The 18,450-nt window shown below is 41.1% G+C and overlaps 2 protein-coding genes across 2 annotated transcripts; one reads left to right on the top strand and one right to left on the bottom strand.

The window, feature by feature from the left end:
* Positions 1–219: 219 nt before the first annotated feature.
* On the top strand, positions 220–7,149 carry LOC117407756 (zinc finger protein OZF-like). Its single transcript, XM_059017756.1, has 2 exons — positions 220–317; positions 4,211–7,149. Exon 2 carries the CDS (start codon positions 4,266–4,268, stop codon positions 5,754–5,756), a length of 1,491 nt encoding a protein of 496 aa, XP_058873739.1. The 5' UTR covers positions 220–317; positions 4,211–4,265; the 3' UTR covers positions 5,757–7,149.
* A 1,261-nt stretch (positions 7,150–8,410) lies between these two features.
* Positions 8,411–17,484, bottom strand: LOC117407652 (zinc finger protein 721-like; the record flags this gene model as incomplete). Its single annotated transcript, XM_059017549.1, has 4 exons — positions 8,411–8,823; positions 12,463–13,623; positions 15,793–15,796; positions 16,817–17,484. Coding segments are annotated over 4 exons (1,848 nt in total), but the record flags the coding sequence as incomplete, so codon positions are not given.
* Positions 17,485–18,450: the final 966 nt, after the last annotated feature.

Raw genomic sequence — 18,450 nt, forward strand, 5'->3', positions numbered from 1 at the left:
CACCACCGATATTATTATTATTATTATTATTATTATTATTATTATTATTATTATAATTATAATTATTAATAAACACTGAAAGTTAATCGAGTATAAAAATGCGTCTGTTTTCTTGATTATACGGTAAACTGCCACAGAGCTGATCCCCTATTGGTTAGGAGAGCCCCAGCGCGTCCAATCACCGGAGGGCTCCTCGGTTCGGAATGACCCCGCAGCCAATGGCAGGCGAGAGAGGGGGCGGGTTTGTTTTCGCTTCGGTCCCTCACAATATTCTTCCCTGAAGGAGAGAGAGGAGGCCGGAGAGGCTGAATTAACGAGTAAGATTTTAAATATAAATTCATTTTATTACATTTGTTAACCGGTACAGACTCTTACATTTGATCAGTTCTACTGAACACAGTTTGTTTCGTGTAATAATATTTTCAGAAAGCGGGTCGTTTTGTTCCCGTGGATGATGATAATAATTGTATCTCACACACGCAGGCCCACCGAGAGGGCAGCCGCTAGAAAAACTAAAAAAAACTAAAAAAACAAAACTTAAAAAATCAATTCCGGTCAATTAATATCAAACATTTAAACATTTTTAAAAACGCGTAACCGCTCGAGCCCTCCGCGCTGCGCGGGAGCGTTCGCGTTCGCGCGCGCCGCCCCCACGTAAACAAACAAGCCGTCCTTGTTGTTTCCGGTGTGAGGCTGCGCTCCGCTCCGCTGCAGACTCGACAGTCCTGAACACTGAACCGATGCGCTTCTGTGCGAGGCTAATGTACGCGCTGTGCAAATACCAGCCATGCATTAGAAACATACAGAGAGAAACGCTGCCTGTGTGTTTATGACTCGCACTGTCAGTGCACGCCTCAGTCCTGCTCTAGGAAAGCATTTGTTGAATAAGTTGCTCTGTCAGTCTTCATGTTATTTCTCAGCTCTGTACTGTAGTGAAGCTCGGACCCTGGAAAGGAGGGGGAGCGCTGTGTATTATTGGGTTGAACTGAAGTACTGTTTTTATTGAAAGGGTATCCCAGCTACAGTACCGCTTGACAGCGCTCGGTGGAGCTGCGTGATGACGTCATCACCAACGTGCTTTCACAGGTTAAGGGTTATGCAGTGCTTGAAAATTTAACGGTTAAATCTAAGTTTGCCTACATGAATACAAGTTGACTTGTTTATAACGCGGTGTGTCTTGCACAAGGGATGGTTGTTTGTGGAGAAAACATTCATGAATCTGGTTACATGCAGCTGATGCTTCTAGGTTATAAAGATCACACAATCGTCTCGTTTGCTTGTGCCCGTGTTTGCAATAACACTGGTAAAGCACTTTTGGTCAAATAAGCTTCACAACCTGTTTTGCTTTTGTTTCCTGTTTATTCTTCAAAATTAATTTATTTAAATGAAAATTCCAAATCAGGGCTGTTCACTCTTTGGAGCCAGTGGCTCCTCTGCCAAATCCAGTTGCTGGAGCCCCTTCAGGAGCAAGTTGGTTGCTATCATATTCAACTGCTTAAAATACAGCAACTTTCTCAGACACTGAAGTCCTGATCTGACAGCATGCTGCAGCTCCCGTGCTCAGTGTTAGTGGAGTCCTGATCTGACAGCATGCTGCAGCTCCCATGCTCAGTGTTAGTGGAGTCCTGATCTGACAGCATGCTGCAGCTCCCATGCTCAGTGTTAGTGAAGTCCTGATCTGACAGCACGCTGCAGCTCCCATGCTCAGTGTTAGTGAAGTCCTGATCTGACAGCACGCTGCAGCTCCCATGCTCAGTGTTAGTGGAGTCCTGATCTGACAGCATGCTGCACCTCCCATGCTCAGTGTTAGTGAAGTCCTGATCTGACAGCACGCTGCAGCTCCCATGATCAGTGTTAGTGAAGTCCTGATCTGACAGCATGCTGCAGCTCCCATGCTCAGTGTTAGTGGAGTCCTGATCTGACAGCACGCTGCAGCTCCCATGCTCAGTGTTAGTGGAGTCCTGATCTGACAGCACGCTGCAGCTCCCATGCTCAGTGTTAGTGGAGTCCTGATCTGACAGCATGCTGCAGCTCCCATGCTCAGTGTTAGTGAAGTCCTGATCTGACAGCACGCTGCAGCTCCCATGCTCAGTGTGAGTGAAGTCCTGATCTGACAGCATGCTGCAGCTCCCATGCTCAGTGTTAGTGGAGTCCTGATCTGACAGCACGCTGCAGCTCCCATGCTCAGTGTTAGTGGAGTCCTGATCTGACAGCATGCTGCAGCTCCCATGCTCAGTGTTAGTGGAGTCCTGACCTGACAGCATGCTGCAGCTCCCATGCTCAGTGTTAGTGAAGTCCCGATCTGACAGCACGCTGCAGCTCCCATGCTCAGTGTTAGTGAAGTCCTGATCTGACAGCATGCTGCAGCTCCCATGCTCAGTGTTAGTGAAGTCCTGATCTGACAGCATGCTGCAGCTCCCATGCTCAGTGTTAGTGAAGTCCTGATCTGACATTTGTCATATTTTCATAAGCACAATCTGAGAGCTGCATGTAGTGAATGGCAGTTTTCTTTTACTGCAATCAGATAAGTAGTTTTTTTTTCTCTTGAGGAACACTAAGCGGTCTCCATGTCCTGGTTTGAGTGCACTTCTCTGTGCTGTCCCTACATCTCCAGCAGTGGAGAACACTCTGTCAGCAGAGTCTGCTCTCTGGGATGCACACTAAGCGTTCTCCATGTCCTGGTTTGAGTGCACTTCTCTGTGCTGTCCCCACATCTCCAGCAGTGGAGAACACTCTGTCAGCAGAGTCTGCTCTCTGGGATGCACACCAAGCGTTCTCCATGTCCTGGTTTGAGTGCACTTCTCTGTGCTGTCCCTACATCTCCAGCAGTGGAGAACACTGTCAGCAGAGTCTGCTCTCTGGGATGCACAGGTAACACTTTGCCAGCGCGAACTCCACATAGTTCTGAATGATTTTGTGTTTCTCGTGCAGGCTGTGCAAGAAAAGTTTCCAAACGAGAGGAGGCCATTCGGCCCATCTTGCTCGTTTGGTTGTTAGTAGCTTATTGATCCCAGAATCTCATCAAGCAGCTTCTTGAAGGATCCCAGAGTGTCAGCTTCAACAACGTTACTGGGGAGTTGGTTCCAGACCCTCACAATTCTCGCCCCTTTATCTAATTTCCATTTGTGAACCCTGGTCCTTGTTTCTTTTTTCAGGTCAAAGAAGTCCCCTGGGTCGATATTGTCCATACCTTTTAGGATTTTGAATGCTTGAATCAGATCTCTTCTTTGTTCAAGACTGAACAGATTCAATTCTTTTAGCCTGTCTGCATATGACATGCCTTTTAAACCCGGGATAATTCTGGTCGCTCTTCTTTGCACTCTTTCTAGAGCAGCAATATCCTTTTTGTAACAAGGTGACCAGAACTGAACACAATATTCTAGGTGAGGTCTTACTAATGCATTGTAAAGTTTTAACGTTACTTCCCTTGATTTAAATTCAACACTTCTCACACTATATGGACTCTTTCAAATGGACTCTCAGATTGGTTGTGTTCCCTGAATGCTTGATTCGAGCCTCATACACAGTGTCACTCTTCTCAAGAGACCACACTGGATTTTCTAAACCGTCTGGAAGCAGGTTCGATTGCAGCATCGCCCTCCTTTATAAATGGATGAGATTGTCAGCATTAATGACCTCCGCTCAGCTGCTGGTACAGAAGAATCTAGTGTCTCACGGCCCCACGTGTTGCTACAGCTGTTTAAATAACGTACCTGTTAGTTTTCATTGTTAAAATCCTGACAGCGTTTTACACATGGAACTTTTAAAGTCTGTTTCAAAGCTCTTTTCAAAAAGTCTGCTCTAGTGCACTGATAGTTTAAGGGTTATTGTCGAACAGGAAACACAGTGATAACAATCCTTGATGTGGTACGGATCAGAAAAGCCAGATCACTTGTTATGTGTGATTTAGAGAACAGCTCTCAAACCCCAGTGCACTGGAGCAGACATTTTGAAAAGAGCTTTGTGGTTTACTGAGTGGGTAAACGTATGGGTGATTTTTATACATGTTTGAATATTTCTCTGTTTAGAACTGTCTTTGTTTCTGTGATTTTGATCCATCTCTCCTTCCTCCTTGTTATAGAAAGTCTCCTTCATCTCACTCAGTGCAGCACATTTGTGAACATGGTAATGAATGGAGTCTGGAGTTGGCAAGGCAAGTTCATAGAATTTAACAAAGAGATTGTAACAGATTGTATTTTATGTTTTTCAGGAAATGTGTTCAGAAGACAAAACTGGATTATCCTTGTGAAAGAGAAGATTCAACGATGGAGCCTGTCCATATTAAACAGGAGAGTCACATACTAGAATCAGTCCATATTAAAGAGGAGAGTCCTGTGCTAGAATCAGTCCATATTAAAGAGGAGAGTCCTGTACTAGAATCAGTCCATGTTAAAGAGGAGAGTCCTGTACTAGAATCAGTCCATATTAAAGAGGAGAGTCCTGTACTAGAATCAGTCCATATTAAAGAGGACAGTCCTGAACTAGAATCAGTCCATATTAAAGAGGAGAGTCCTGTACTAGAATCAGTCCATATTAAAGAGGAGAGTCCTGTACTAGAATCAGTCCATATTAAAGAGGAGAGTCCTGTACTAGAATCAGTCCATATTAAAGAGGAGAGTCCTGTACTAGAATCAGTCCATATTACAGAGGAGAGTCCTGTACTAGAATCAGTCCACATTAAAGAGGAGAGTCCTGAACTAGACCCTGTCCATGTTGAAGAGGAGGGTAACCATTTTAAAACAAGCAGCTTGCAGGGTTCCCTGTCCTGTACAGAATGTGGAAAGAGTTTCAGTCAGTTACAAAACCTGAAACTTCACCAGCGAGTCCACACTGGAGAGAAACCATATGTCTGTCCTGACTGTGGGAAGAGTTTTAGTCAGGCAAGCAACTTACAAACACACCAGCGAATCCACACAGGAGTGAAACCACATGTGTGTGCTGACTGTGGGAAGAGTTTCAGTCAGTTACAAAACCTGAAACGTCACCAGCGAATCCACACTGGAGAGAAACCTTATGACTGTGCGGACTGTGGGAAGAGATTCAGTCAGTTACAAAACCTGAAACTTCACCAGCAAATCCACACTGGAGAGAAGCAACATGTCTGTGCTGACTGTGGGAAGAGTTTCAGTCAGTTACAAAGCCTGAAACGTCATCAGAGATCTCACACAGGGGAGAGACCACATGTCTGTGCTGACTGTGGAAAGAGTTTCAGTAACTCAAGCTATTTGAAGAGACACCAGCGAATTCACACAGGAGAGAAACCGTATTTGTGTATTAAGTGTGGGAGAAGTTTCAATCAGTTAGTAAACCTTAAAAAACACCTGACAATCCACACTGGAGAGAAGCCATATCACTGTGCTGAGTGTGGGAAGAGTTTCAGTCTGTTACAAAACCTGAAACTTCATCAGAGAATCCACACAGGAGAGAAACCATATGTCTGTGCTGACTGTGGGAAGAGTTTCAATCAATTACAAAACCTGAAACTTCACCAGCGAATCCACACAGGAGAGAAACCGTATGTCTGTGCTGACTGTGGGAAGAGTTTCAATCAATTACAAAACCTGAAACTTCATCAGAGAATCCACACTGGAGAGAAACCGTATGTCTGTGCTGACTGTGGGAAGAGTTTCAGTCAGTCACGCAACTTGAAAATGCACCAGCGAATCCACACGGGAGTGAATCCTTATCACTGCCCTCACTGTGGGAAGTCTTTTACTGCTTCCAGTTCTCTTAAAAGACACAAATGCAAGTTGTGAAAGTTTAGTCAGAATGTGAGTGTGTGTTCATTCACCCGCACTCAGAAATTCCAGTCTTTTTAAACAGCAGCTCAATATAAGAACTTATAATGTTAGTTTATTGACTTCATGAGCTAGGATATCGAGGTATTAATGATAAATATTATATCTTCATAAATACACACAACAACAGGCACCCTGAAGGGACATATTGCATTTATAATCCAGGTCAAACTGTGGAATTGAAAGAAAAAAACAGAAATATTTTCTAGGGCATATTTTATTAAATATCCTTCCACCAATAAAAGGACCAAAAAGTAGTCCCGTTTATAACTTTGAACTAAACACTAAGCAAAGCTGAGTAAATGTATCTAATTGAAACACGCACAAATAAGTACATATTTATTTTTGTTCTGTTGAATTGTACAAAGTCTCCACCAGGCGGCGCTGTTGAGCAATTGTTTAATTAGCCCTTTGTACTTGTTTTCAGTTCCGAAACAGCTGCAGTCCTTATTCTGAAATGTTCTGGCTAACTTGAAATCTGCATTTCTTTAAGAGCTGACAAGTAAAAAGGTCTGCTTATGCAACTAGCAATTCAATTCAAGGTCTCGTTCAGTAATCGAGAGCTCAGTTGGAATGAAAACCAGCTGACACAGCAGAGGGGGCTCAGGACCGGGGTTGAGAGAACCCCTGTGCTAGAAGGTGTTTGGTTTTTTTTTTTGCTGTAGTCCAGTGATAGTCAAATCTGGCCTTCAAGATCCATTCTAGTCCAGGTTTTGACCCCCCCAAGTAGGTTCTAAAATAGTTAATTTATCTTGTTAATTAATTAATTAATTAATTCAGGACATTAATGTTCTGCTATTTTTTTAATTATATCCTGCTCGTTTTCTTGACAGAGAACAAACTTATTCAAATATTTTATCATATCAACAGGGCAGCAGTGTGGAGTAGTGGTCAGGGCTCTGGACTCTTGACCAGAGGGTCGTGGGTTCACTCCCAGGTGGGGGGCACTGCTGCTGTACCCTTGAGCAAGGTACTTTACCTAGATTACTCCAGTAAAAACCCAACTGTATAAATGGGTAATTGTATGTAAAATAATGTGATATCTGTATAATGTGAAATAATGTATAATGTGATATCTTGTAACAATTGTAAGTCGCCCTGGATAAGGGCGTCTGCTAAGAAATAAATAAATAATAATCAAACGCTAGTCCTTTGAGGGTAAAGACTGCCCCGCGCCGCATGGGAAAGAGAATTTTATTACAGGATAACACATACAAGCCACATGTTGATTGTTCTGTTGTTTACTGTCGTAACTTCTCATTAAAGCCTCTGGGATTTGGCTTTTGAAATGCATTTTTATTTACTGTGTAGCTTTTATAAAAAGTGAATGCTTTAGGTCTTACAGCGTATGCCTTGTCATTATTAATTATTATTATTATTATTATTATTTATTTCTGAGCAGACGCCCTTATCCAGGGCGACTTACAGTCGTAAACAAAAATACATTTCAAGAAGTACAAGTAACAACAAGTAATAATACAATTAAGAGCAAGATAAAATACAATGGCTTTGGTTCTGGCAAGTACAAGTATATGACAAAATACGATTCAATAACGGAGCAGATAACAGTGTCAGTGAGAGTTACATCAGGATATAATTGAATACAAAACACTACAGATTGAATAACACTTGTTGAGCATGCAGTGTTCTATACATGGTGCAGGTTTCCTTCAGTGTTGTGATGGGACGGTCACATGCAGACCCCTCGTGAAGCCTGTCCTGTCCTCATCCCTCATATCTATCTAGCTAGCTATTTGAGGACCTCAATCATAAATGCTTTCTTTAGTACTCAGAACAGGCAATAAATAAACTCAACACATAAAAATGATTACGTTTATTAAGTAGAGCAGGAATAAAACATTTTCACGAGCACGCGGTCTTCCGTGTGTTTCTGTACACAAGTTACCAGCTGATCAGCCAGTTAATAAAATGACAAGGAAATGTTGGTTAATTTATAGAATAGCCGGTTCATTTATAAAGTGACAAACGGCTAATAATACCTTGTATCACTGTCATGTATAATACAAACACATGAGCTAATACACTCATTTAAATGCGAGGATTACCTTTCCAGATACCAGACTGAATAATCTCTCTCCCATTGAAATGAATGACAAACCTCTCCCTGCTATTCTCACGTCTCCCAGTAGATGGCGCCAGGCCTCCACGCAAGTACTGGCTGCAGGAAAACGACACAGCGCCGGTGTAACAAATCTGCGTGCAGTTTCACAGTCAATACGATTGCATGGGTGCGTGTTTAATACATTGTTCCACTAGACTTCAGTTTAACAGTATTTTTGCTTCAGTCTAATCAATCGCGGTAAACCACTGAATCTACAATTGGATAAGAGCTTCTACAGAAACTACAATATTATTCCTGAGTGAATGTTTGCTACATTCTACCAGAGTTCAGCTTTCTGTGCAGAACTAGTTCATCAGAAACTAGACTGATGGCTTCCCAGTTAGTTTACATTCCCCATTCTAGTTCCAGGCAGGCAGAACATTGCTTAAATTACTGGCTTTATTGTATTCTAAACTCTTTTCAGAATGTAGTAAACTAACACAGACACCCAGAAGAAGTACTCATAACAGGCAAAAAGAAACTCAACACATGAAAATGATTACATTTATTAAGACTCACAAAACTAATAAGAATACAGAAGTTAGAAATCAAGGTATCAGAATTATAAGTATAGCAGGAATCAAACACTAAAACACATGTTTTCATGAGCACGCTGTCTTCCGTGTGTTTCCGTACACGCACACGCAGGATTCACGCACATTACACACAGTGACGGGGTGAAGCAGCGTCTGTTGTGTGGGTTCGAATGAAGACGCCATTTTTGTTTCAGCATGTTCAGTTGGGAAGCAGCGTCAATTGCATTTAGTATGAAGTTGCAGGGCTGCCAGGAAGGGTCCGTTTGGACCTTGGAAGGTTCGGAACACGTTGCCATGGTACTCCTTAGCGGTGACGTCACCATAGCGACTTGATTAGATCCGACTGAGAATCCTACAGGTAACCCACCTATAAACAGAATAAAACATTCCAGACGTTACACAGAACAGCAAGCGTGTTTTTATCATTTAAATTCAAACAGAAAGTGCCACGTTTATTATTATTATTATTATTATTATTATTATTATTATTATTATTAATTATTATTTTATTATTATTATTTATTTCTTTCTTAGCAGACACCCTTATCCAGGGCGACTTACAATTGTTACAAGATATCACATTATTTTTTACATACAATTACCCATTTATACAGTTGGGTTTTTTACTGGAGCAATCTAGGTAAAGTACCTTGCTCAAGGGTACAGCAGCAGTGTCCCCCACCTGGGATTGAACCCACGACCCTCCGGTCAAGAGTCCAGAGCCCTAACCGTTTTCGAAATTCAAATTATTAGCATTGGCGTGTATTCTGTGTGTTTCAAACATGTTCTACCGCAGCACTTCTCTCGCGCTGTCTTGTCCACGGGGTATTCAGTACATATTTCACTGAAGCATTGTGAGCGCTACAGGGAGCCCCCAGTGCTTTGGGTGCTGTACCCTGTTCCATACACAGCAGCGGTGCCATGCAGAGTTGATACGTAGAACGCTTTGGTCGTGGATTTTAATACAACCACTTGTGTTTACATAACATGCATTATACAAATCAAAAGATTCAAACGGGGTTCTGTTATTATTATTATTATTTGTTTATTTAGCAGACACCTTTATCCAAGGCGACTTACAGAGACTCGGGTGTGTGAACTATGCATCAGCTGCAGAGTCACTTACAACTACGTCTCACCCGAAAGACGGAGCACAAGGAGGTTAAGTGTCAGTCCCTGACCACATTCCGGCACCTCCTTAAGACTCACCTCATCAGACAGCACCTGTAGAACTCCTCTGTCTTTATCCTGGGACACTATCACCCTTCCTTAAATGTGCTTTACTTGCCCCCTATTTTACTGCATGTAATCCTGTACTTCAGAGTACTGTAATCTGCCAAGTGTTTAATCTGTAGTACTTTGTATTTAATCATATCCTGATGTAACTATCACTATTTAATCATATCCTGATGTAACTATCACTATTATCTGCTGTATTATTGAATTGTGGTTTGTCACACTTGAACAAAAGTTATTGTATTTCTTGCTCTTATTGTATTACTTGTATTGTAACACTTGAAATGTATTTGCTTACGATTGTAAGTCGCCCTGGATAAGGGCGTCTGCTAAGAAATAAATAATAATAATAATAATAATAATAATAATAATAATAGACATGCTCAGGGTCACACAATGAGTCAGTGGCTGAGGTGGGATTTGAACCGGGGACCTCCTGGTTACAAGCCCTTTTCTTTAACCACTGGACCACACAGCCTCTGTTAACAGAGTTCTAGATTTTTGTAGTCACTAGTGACTAATCCTTTCTAAAAACATTAGTCACTCCAGATATTCAGGAGTCACTACTGGCGCACAGCTCAAGTCTTCAAGGGTGCTTTGAGTCCTGTTTTTTTTATGTTATACCTTAAATCACTGTATTGACCAAAACAATTATTTAATTAAACCATTTTAATAATGCTCTACAGTTTAAATAAATTGGTAATTTACAACTGTAAAGTGTTAGAACATTAAAACTCAAGAACCAGATTTATTTGCCCTGAAAAGCAACATACAGACACAGAACGCATTATGAATTACTTATACCATGTATGTCTTTTTACAATAAAAAGTAAAAAAAAAACAGTGTTAGAATATTATATACAACCCATGGAAACAGAGTTTTGCAATCAGGCTGAAACTTTGCTGCTTGTTTTCTTTTTCTGTTATCTGACGCTTGTGAGCTTAGTTTGTTCTTTTTTTTCTGGTGTTCCGAATCCAAGTCTTCATTTTCTACAACGTGTTGTTCTGGTTGTTCTGTTTGTCATTGAAACAAATAAATATCGACTTGCAGGCATGAACGCACACAGGAAATAAAATAAGTTAAAGACTAGGCGTTTAGTTTTTAAAATGTCTTTTTTGTACCCCAGACAGACTGCAGTAACCGCCCGACTGTTTATATTACATTTAAACAACAGGGCTTATTTAAAATGTACATATTTAATATGTAAATGAGCCATGTGTGCACTGAACGCTGTTACAGCGCGTCAGTCTGGTGTTAGCGATTAAACGTTGATTACATGACAAAAGTTTGCAATATATTGGCAAGCGGTACTGAATAAAATGCGTTGTCTGCCATTTCAGATTTTTTTCTCGAGTACCCCAGTTTGAAAACTGCTAGAAGAAACCACATTACCAACAGATACAGTTTAATAGTAGTAGTATTTAAATGCCGTTGTCCTGACTGGTAAATTCTTCCAGCTTCCCCTTTTATTTTGACAATTTCCATATAGGGCAGTAGTGTGGAGTAGTGGTTAGGGCTCTTGACTCTTGTCTAGAGGGTTATGGGTTCAATCCCAGGTGGGGGACACTGCTGCTGTACCCTTGAGCAAGGTACTTTACCTAGATTGCTCCAGTAAAACCCAACTGTATAAATGGGTAATTGAAGGTAAAAATAATGTGATATCTTGTAACAATTGTAAGTCGCCCTGGATAAGGGCGTCTGCTAAAAAATAAATAATAATAATAAAAAATGACATTTTTATCTTGACATTTTTCATTCTTAGCCACCAAGTAAATATTTTAGACAGTTTTCAAAACAATTGTTGCTTTATTTTTACACGTTGGTGTTGTTGATAATATGATAAACGAGTATATCTGCTTCAGGTTACACAGAACACTACAAATAAAATGTCAAATATACACTGTGTATTTCGTTGGTTTTGTGGATTTGCTATGTTTTTAACTTATTCTAATACTGCACATAATGATATGGTTTTGAAAATGCTACTTACCAAAACCATGCTGCACGTGAACTGTATTACATAATATTTATTCCGATTCCAGTGGTGTTTTCTCAATGCAAGATGTATTGTAGGCATATATATAGTGCCGTATAAAACCACATACACTGTATATATATCATTTTATCATGCTCGATAGGCCTACTGGCGAAATGGTCAAAAGACAGTTGGTGCTTAACACATATGGAATAATTTTGGCCCTGAATTTTAGCATTTTTGGTCATAGAAAAGACACATTTCACATATTCTATAACGTTACTGTAGGCTTTTTTTGTTTTTTTAGTCGATGCGGTTTTCGTTTCACAAATCTTCTGCACGCAGTATTTTTAAGCACAACTATAATAACCTACATTTCAACAGTCACTGCCGAAGCTGATTACTTATTCTTCCAGAAGTAATGGTCGGGTGTAACAGGGATACGAGGTTATATTTGCGCAATATGAAACTGAGGCGCTGATTGGCTGACTGCATTTACGTCGCCTACCACGGGATGAGAACGTTGCAGAGTCAATGAATCGATGAGGCCGAGGCGCTGATCTGATCTGAAGCAGTGACTCTATGGTTTAGCGATCCCTTCTTTTGAAGAAAGAGACGTCGTGTGTGACTTTAACAAAAGGGTTTTTTATAGTACAAACAGAAACGATCGTCACTAGTGACGATTCCACTTTTTTTTTTTGTCGTCACTTTCAAAAAACATTCGCAAATTACGAGAGTGACGAGCGACAGCGAAACCCCTGATCTCAAGCTGTATATCCATCTGAAACACTTACCACAGTCAGCACAGACATTTCACAGTGATGTGGAATTGTGGGTTCTCTCCTGCGACAGACATGTGGTTCGTCTCCACTGTGGATTCGCTGGTGTATTTTCAAGTCACCTGACTGTCTGAAACTCTTCCCACAGTCATGACAGCGATGTGGCTTCTCTCCTGTGTGAATTAACTGGTGGGTTTTAAGGTTAGCTAACTGATTGAAACTCTTCCCACATTTACTACACAGATAAGGTTTATCTCCTGTGTGAATCCGCTGGTGTCTCTTCACATAGCTTGACTTACTGAATCTCTTCCCACAGTCAGTACAGACATGCGGTTTCTCTCCAGTGTGGATTCGCTGGTGAAGTTTCAGACCTTGTAAATCTCTGAAACTCTTCCCACAGTCAGCACAGACATACGGTTTCTCTCCAGTGTGGATTCGCTGGTGAAGTTTCAGGTTTTGTAAATGTCTGAAATTCTTCCCACACTCAGCACAGAAATACGGTTTCTCTCCTGTGTGGATTCGCTGGTGAAGTTTTAGGCTTTGTGAACATCTGAAACTCTTCCCACAGTCAGCACAGACATGTGGTTTCTCTCCAGTGTGGATTAGCTGGTGAAGTTTCAGATGTTGTAAACGTATGAAACTCTTCCCACAGTCAGCACAAACATGTGGTTTCTCTCCAGTGTGGATTAGCAGGTGAAGTTTCAGGTTTTGTGACTGTCTGAAACTCTTTCCACATTCTGTACAGGACAGAGAGCCCTGCAAGCTGCTTGTTTTAAAATGGTTACCCTCCTCTTCAACATGGACAGGGTCTAGTTCAGGACTCTCCTCTTTAATATGGACTGATTCCAGTACAGGACTCTCCTCTTTAATATGGACTGATTCTAGTACAGGACTCTCCTGTTTAATATGGACTGATTCCAGTACAGGACTCTCCTCTTTAATATGGACTGATTCTAGTACAGGACTCTCCTGTTTAATATGGACTGATTCTAGTACAGGACTCTCCTGTTTAATATGGACTGATTCTAGTACAGGACTCTCCTGTTTAATATGGACTGATTCTAGTACAGGACTCTCCTGTTTAATATGGACTGATTCTAGTACAGGACTCTCCTCTTTAATATGGACAGGCTCCATCGTTGAATCTTCTCTTTCACAAGGATAATCCAGTTTTGTTTTCTGAAAAAAAATACAATCTGTTACAATCAATTTCTTAAATTCTATGAACTTGCCTTACCAACTTCAGACTCCATTCATTACCATGCTCACAAAGGAGGCTGTGTGGTCCAGTGGTTAAAGAAAAGGGCTTGTAACTAGGAGGTCCCCGGTTCAAATCCCACCTCAGCCACTGACTCATTGTGTGACCCTGAGCAAGTCACTTCACCTCCTTGTGCTCCGTCTTTCGGGTGAGACGTAGTTGTAAGTGACTCTGCAGCTGATGCATAGTTCACACACCCTAGTCTCTGTAAGCCGCCTTGGATAAAAGCGTCTGCTAAATAAATAAATGTGCTGCACTGAGTGAGATGAAGGTGATTTTCTATAACAAGGAGGAAGGAGACACAGACCAAAATCACAGAAACAAAGACAGTTCTAAACAGATAAATATTCAAACGTGAAAACTGACAGCAACTTATTCAACAAATCCACACTTCCAAATAGAAACTAGTGAGAAATGCTTTCCTAGAGCAGGACTGAGGCGTGCACTGGCAGTGCGAGTCATAAACACACAGGCAGCGTTTCTCTCTGTATGTTTCTAATGCATGGCTGGTATTTGCACAGCGCGTACATTAGCCTCGCACAGAAGCGCATCGGTTCAGTGTTCAGGACTGTCGAGTCTGCAGCGGAGCGGAGCGCAGCCTCACACCGGAAACAGAAAGGACGGCTTGTTTGTTTACGTGGCGGCGGCGCGCGCGAACGCAAACGCTCCCGCGCGGCGCGGAGGGCTCGAGCGGTTACGCGTTTTTAAAAATGTTTAAATGTTTGATATTAATTGACCGGAATTGATTTTTTAAGTTTTGTTTTTTTAGTTTTTTTTTTGTTTTTCCAGCGGCTGCCCTCTCGGTGGGCCTGCGTGTGTGTGAGATACAATTATTATCATCATCCACGGGAACAAAACGACCCGCTTTCTGAAAATATTATTACACGAAACAAACTGTGTTCAGTAGAACTGATCAAATGTAAGAGTCTGTACCGGTTAACAAAATGAATACAATTAATTTATATTTAAAATCTTACTCGTTAATTCAGCCTCTCCGGCCTCCTCTCTCTCCTTCAGGGAAGAATATTGTGAGGAACCGAAGCGAAAACAAACCCGCCCCCTCTCTCGCCTGCCATTGGCTGCGGGGTCATTCTGAAACAGGGAGTCCTCCGGTGATTGGACGCGCTGGGGCTCTTCTAACCAATAGGGGATCAGCTCTGTGGCAGTTTACCGTATAATCAAGAAGACAGGCGCATTTTTATACTCGAGTACCGTTAAGTATAATAATAATAATAATAATAATAATAATAATAATAATGCGGTGATATATGAAAACAGGAGATTAATGTATTCATTCAAAACAAACACACAAGTAATAGTTTTATTAATTATATTAAAAATGTATAAAAGTTACCAGCTGATCAGCAAGTTAATAAAATGACAAGGGAATGTTGGTTCATTTATAGAATAGCCGATTCATTTATAAAGTTACAATTGGCAAATAATACCTTGTATCACTGTCATGTATAATACAAACACATGAGCTAATACACTCATTTAAATGCGAGGATTACCTTTCCAGATACCAGACTGAATAATCTCTCTCCCATTGAAATGAATGCAACCCTCTCCCTGCTATTCTCACGTCTCCCAGTAGATGGCGCCAGGACTCCACGCAAGTACTGTCTGCAGGAAAACGACACAGCGCCGGTGAAACAGATCTGCGTGTAGTTTCACAGTCAATACGATTGCATGGGTGCATGTTTAACACATTGTTCCACTAGACTTCAGTTTAACAGTGTTTTTACTTCAGTCTAATCAATCGTGGGAAACCACTGAATCTACAATTGGATAAGAGCTCCTACAGAAACTACAATATTATTCCTGAGTGAATGTTTGCTACATTCTACCAGAGTTCAGCTTTCTGTGCAGAACTAGTTCATCAGAAACTAGATTGATGACTTTCCAGTTAGTTTACATTCTCCATTCTAGTTCCAGGCAGGCAGAACACTGCTTAAATTACTGGCTTTATTGTATTCTAAACTCTGGAAGAATGTAGTAAACTAACACAGACACCCAGAACAAGTACTCATAACAGGCACAAAGAAACTCAACACATAAAAATGATTACATTTATTAAGACTCACAAAACTAAAAAGAATACAGAACTTGGAAATCAAGGTATCAGAATTATAAGTATAGCAGGAATAAAACATTGAAACACATGTTTTCATGAGCACGCTGTCTTCAGTGTGTTTCCGTACACGCACACGCAGGATCCACGCACATTACACACAGTGACGGGGTGAAGCAGCGTCTGTTGTGTGGGTTCGAATGAAGACACCATTTTTGTTTCAACAAGTTCAGTTAGGAAGCAGCTTCAATTGCATTTAGTATTAGAGAGAGAGAGAGAGAGAGAGAGAGAGAGAGAGAGAGAACATGATTCAAAACATGTATAGAACAAAACTTCATTTTGTGCTCGCTAGTTATATTGATCACAGAAGGATAAAAATGTCAGTTTCATTCACTTGTGTTTCAGGATAACAATTCATTTCATGGTTGAAAGTCATGGCGCCTCGTATCCAACAGGTGTCGCAATTCTTAAACCTTTATAGGAAGGAAGTTGTATCCTGGCTTTCAGACAGACTTTCTTAATTAACAGATAAGAATCAGCTCTGTTTGTTTAGACCAGACTGGCAGGTAATCTGAACTGAAAGCAACTTAAATCTTTATGACCCTCTGTTATTAATATCCAGTCCTTTGAAGCAGATCTCGAATGTTATGGGAGAAGGTTGGCTGAAGACACACTTAATTAACATCACAGCATCTGAAGCCTCAAAGTTTCAGATTTGAAATGTCATTTTATAAAGTACATTCAATTACAACTATGAATTTCTCCCACGGTGTATGCGTTGAATATACAGACTTCTCAGGGGTTGGAGGCACTCGGCTTCACCTCGTATCACACAACGCTCCGAGGCGTCTGTATATTCAATGGATTGCAAACTAAGAATGTACTTTATAATGTAACGGCTTCAGAGCACTGTGTTTAATATTGATAAATCTTTATCATCTGTAGACATTCACCAGAGATCTCACAGATTCTATATTACGCTGCTGTTTAAAACGACTGGAATTTCTGAGCGCGGATTAAACTTTTTTAACATTTACTAAACGGATGCGGTTTCTCTTCCAGTGTGGATTCGCTGGTGTCTTTTCAGGTTTTGTAACGCATTGAAACTCTTCCCACAGTCAGCACAGACATATGGTTTCTCTCCAGTGTGGATTCTCTGGTGTGTTTTCAAGGTGCCTGACTGATTGAAACTCTTCCCACAGTCAGCACAGACATACGGTTTCTCTCCAGTGTGCATTCGCTGGTGATATTTCAGGCTTTTTGAATCTCTTAATCTCTTCCCACAGTCAGCACAGTGATATGGTTTCTCTCCAGTGTGGATATGCTGGTGATATTTCAGGCTTTGTGAATCTCTGAATCTCTTCCCACAGTCAGCACAGACATACGGTTTCTCTCCAGTGTGGATTTGCTGGTGATATTTCAGGGTTTGTGAATAACTGAAACTCTTCCCACAGTCAGCACAGACATACGGTTTCTCTCCAGTGTGGATTCGCTGGTGATATTTCAGGCTTTTTGAGTCTCTGAATCTCTTCCCACAATCAGCACAGTGATATGGTTTCTCTGCAGTGTGGATTCCCTGGTGCCTTTTAAAGTTGCCTGACTCACTGAATCTCTTCCCACAGTCAGCACAGACATATGGTTTCTCTCCAGTGTGGATTCCCTGGTGCCTTTTAAAGTTGCCTGACAGTCTGAAACTCTTCCCACAGTCAGTTTCTCTCCAGTGTGGATTCGCTGGTGAAGTTTCAGGTTTTGTAACTGTCTGAAACTCTTTCCACATTCTGTACAGGACAGAGAGCCCTGCAAGCTGCTTGTTTTAAAATGGTTACCCTCCTCTTCAACATGGACAGGGTCTAGTTCAGGAAGCTCCTCTTTAATGTGGACAGGCTCCATCTCTGAATCCTGCCTTTCACAAGGATAACCCAGCTGTACCTTCAGAACTCGCAGGTGGTGTTTCACGGTGCTGTGGCGTCTGAAATCCGTCCCGCATTCATGACAGTTAGAATGATGAGACTGCTCTTTAAAATAGACTGATTCTAGTACAGGACTCTCCTGTTTAATATGGACTGATTCTAGTACAGGACTCTCCTCTTTAACATAGACTGGTTCTAGGACAGGACTCTCCTGTTTAATATGGACTGATTCTAGGACAGGACTCTCCTCTTTAATATGGACTGATTCTAGGACAGGACTCTCCTGTTTAATATGGACAGGCTCCATCGCTGAATCTTCAAGGATAATCCAGTTTTATCTTCTGAACAAATTTCCTGAAAAGAAAAAAAAATCTCTTTGTTAAATTCAATGAACTTGCCTTACCAACTCCAGACTCCATTCATTACCATGCACACAAATGTGCTGTACTGAGTGAGATGAAGGAGATTTTCTATAACAAGGAGGAAGGAGAGATGGACCAAAATCACAGAAACAAAGACAGTTCTAAACAGAGAAATATTCAAACATGTATAAAAAGGACCCACACATGTAACCACTCAAGTATAAGATCCTCAGGAATACTGCTTAGAAAAGCATTTCTTTCACACAAGACAAAGGTTACTGTTGAAAAGTTTGACAGATTTGATAATGAAGTTTCTTTTTAGTGCTGTGAAAGATTTGCATGTATACTTATTGTTGCTTGTAAGCACCCACAGAACTAACCAGGCAAGAGATGCGATAA

Source organism: Acipenser ruthenus, chromosome 57 (genome assembly GCF_902713425.1).
Source record: "Acipenser ruthenus chromosome 57, fAciRut3.2 maternal haplotype, whole genome shotgun sequence".
NCBI lineage: Eukaryota > Metazoa > Chordata > Actinopteri > Acipenseriformes > Acipenseridae > Acipenser > Acipenser ruthenus.

Coding starts and splice junctions, on each gene's coding strand:
- LOC117407756 (XM_059017756.1), top strand. CDS start 4,266: ATGGAGCCTGTCCATATTAAACAGGAGAGTCACATACTAGAATCAGTC.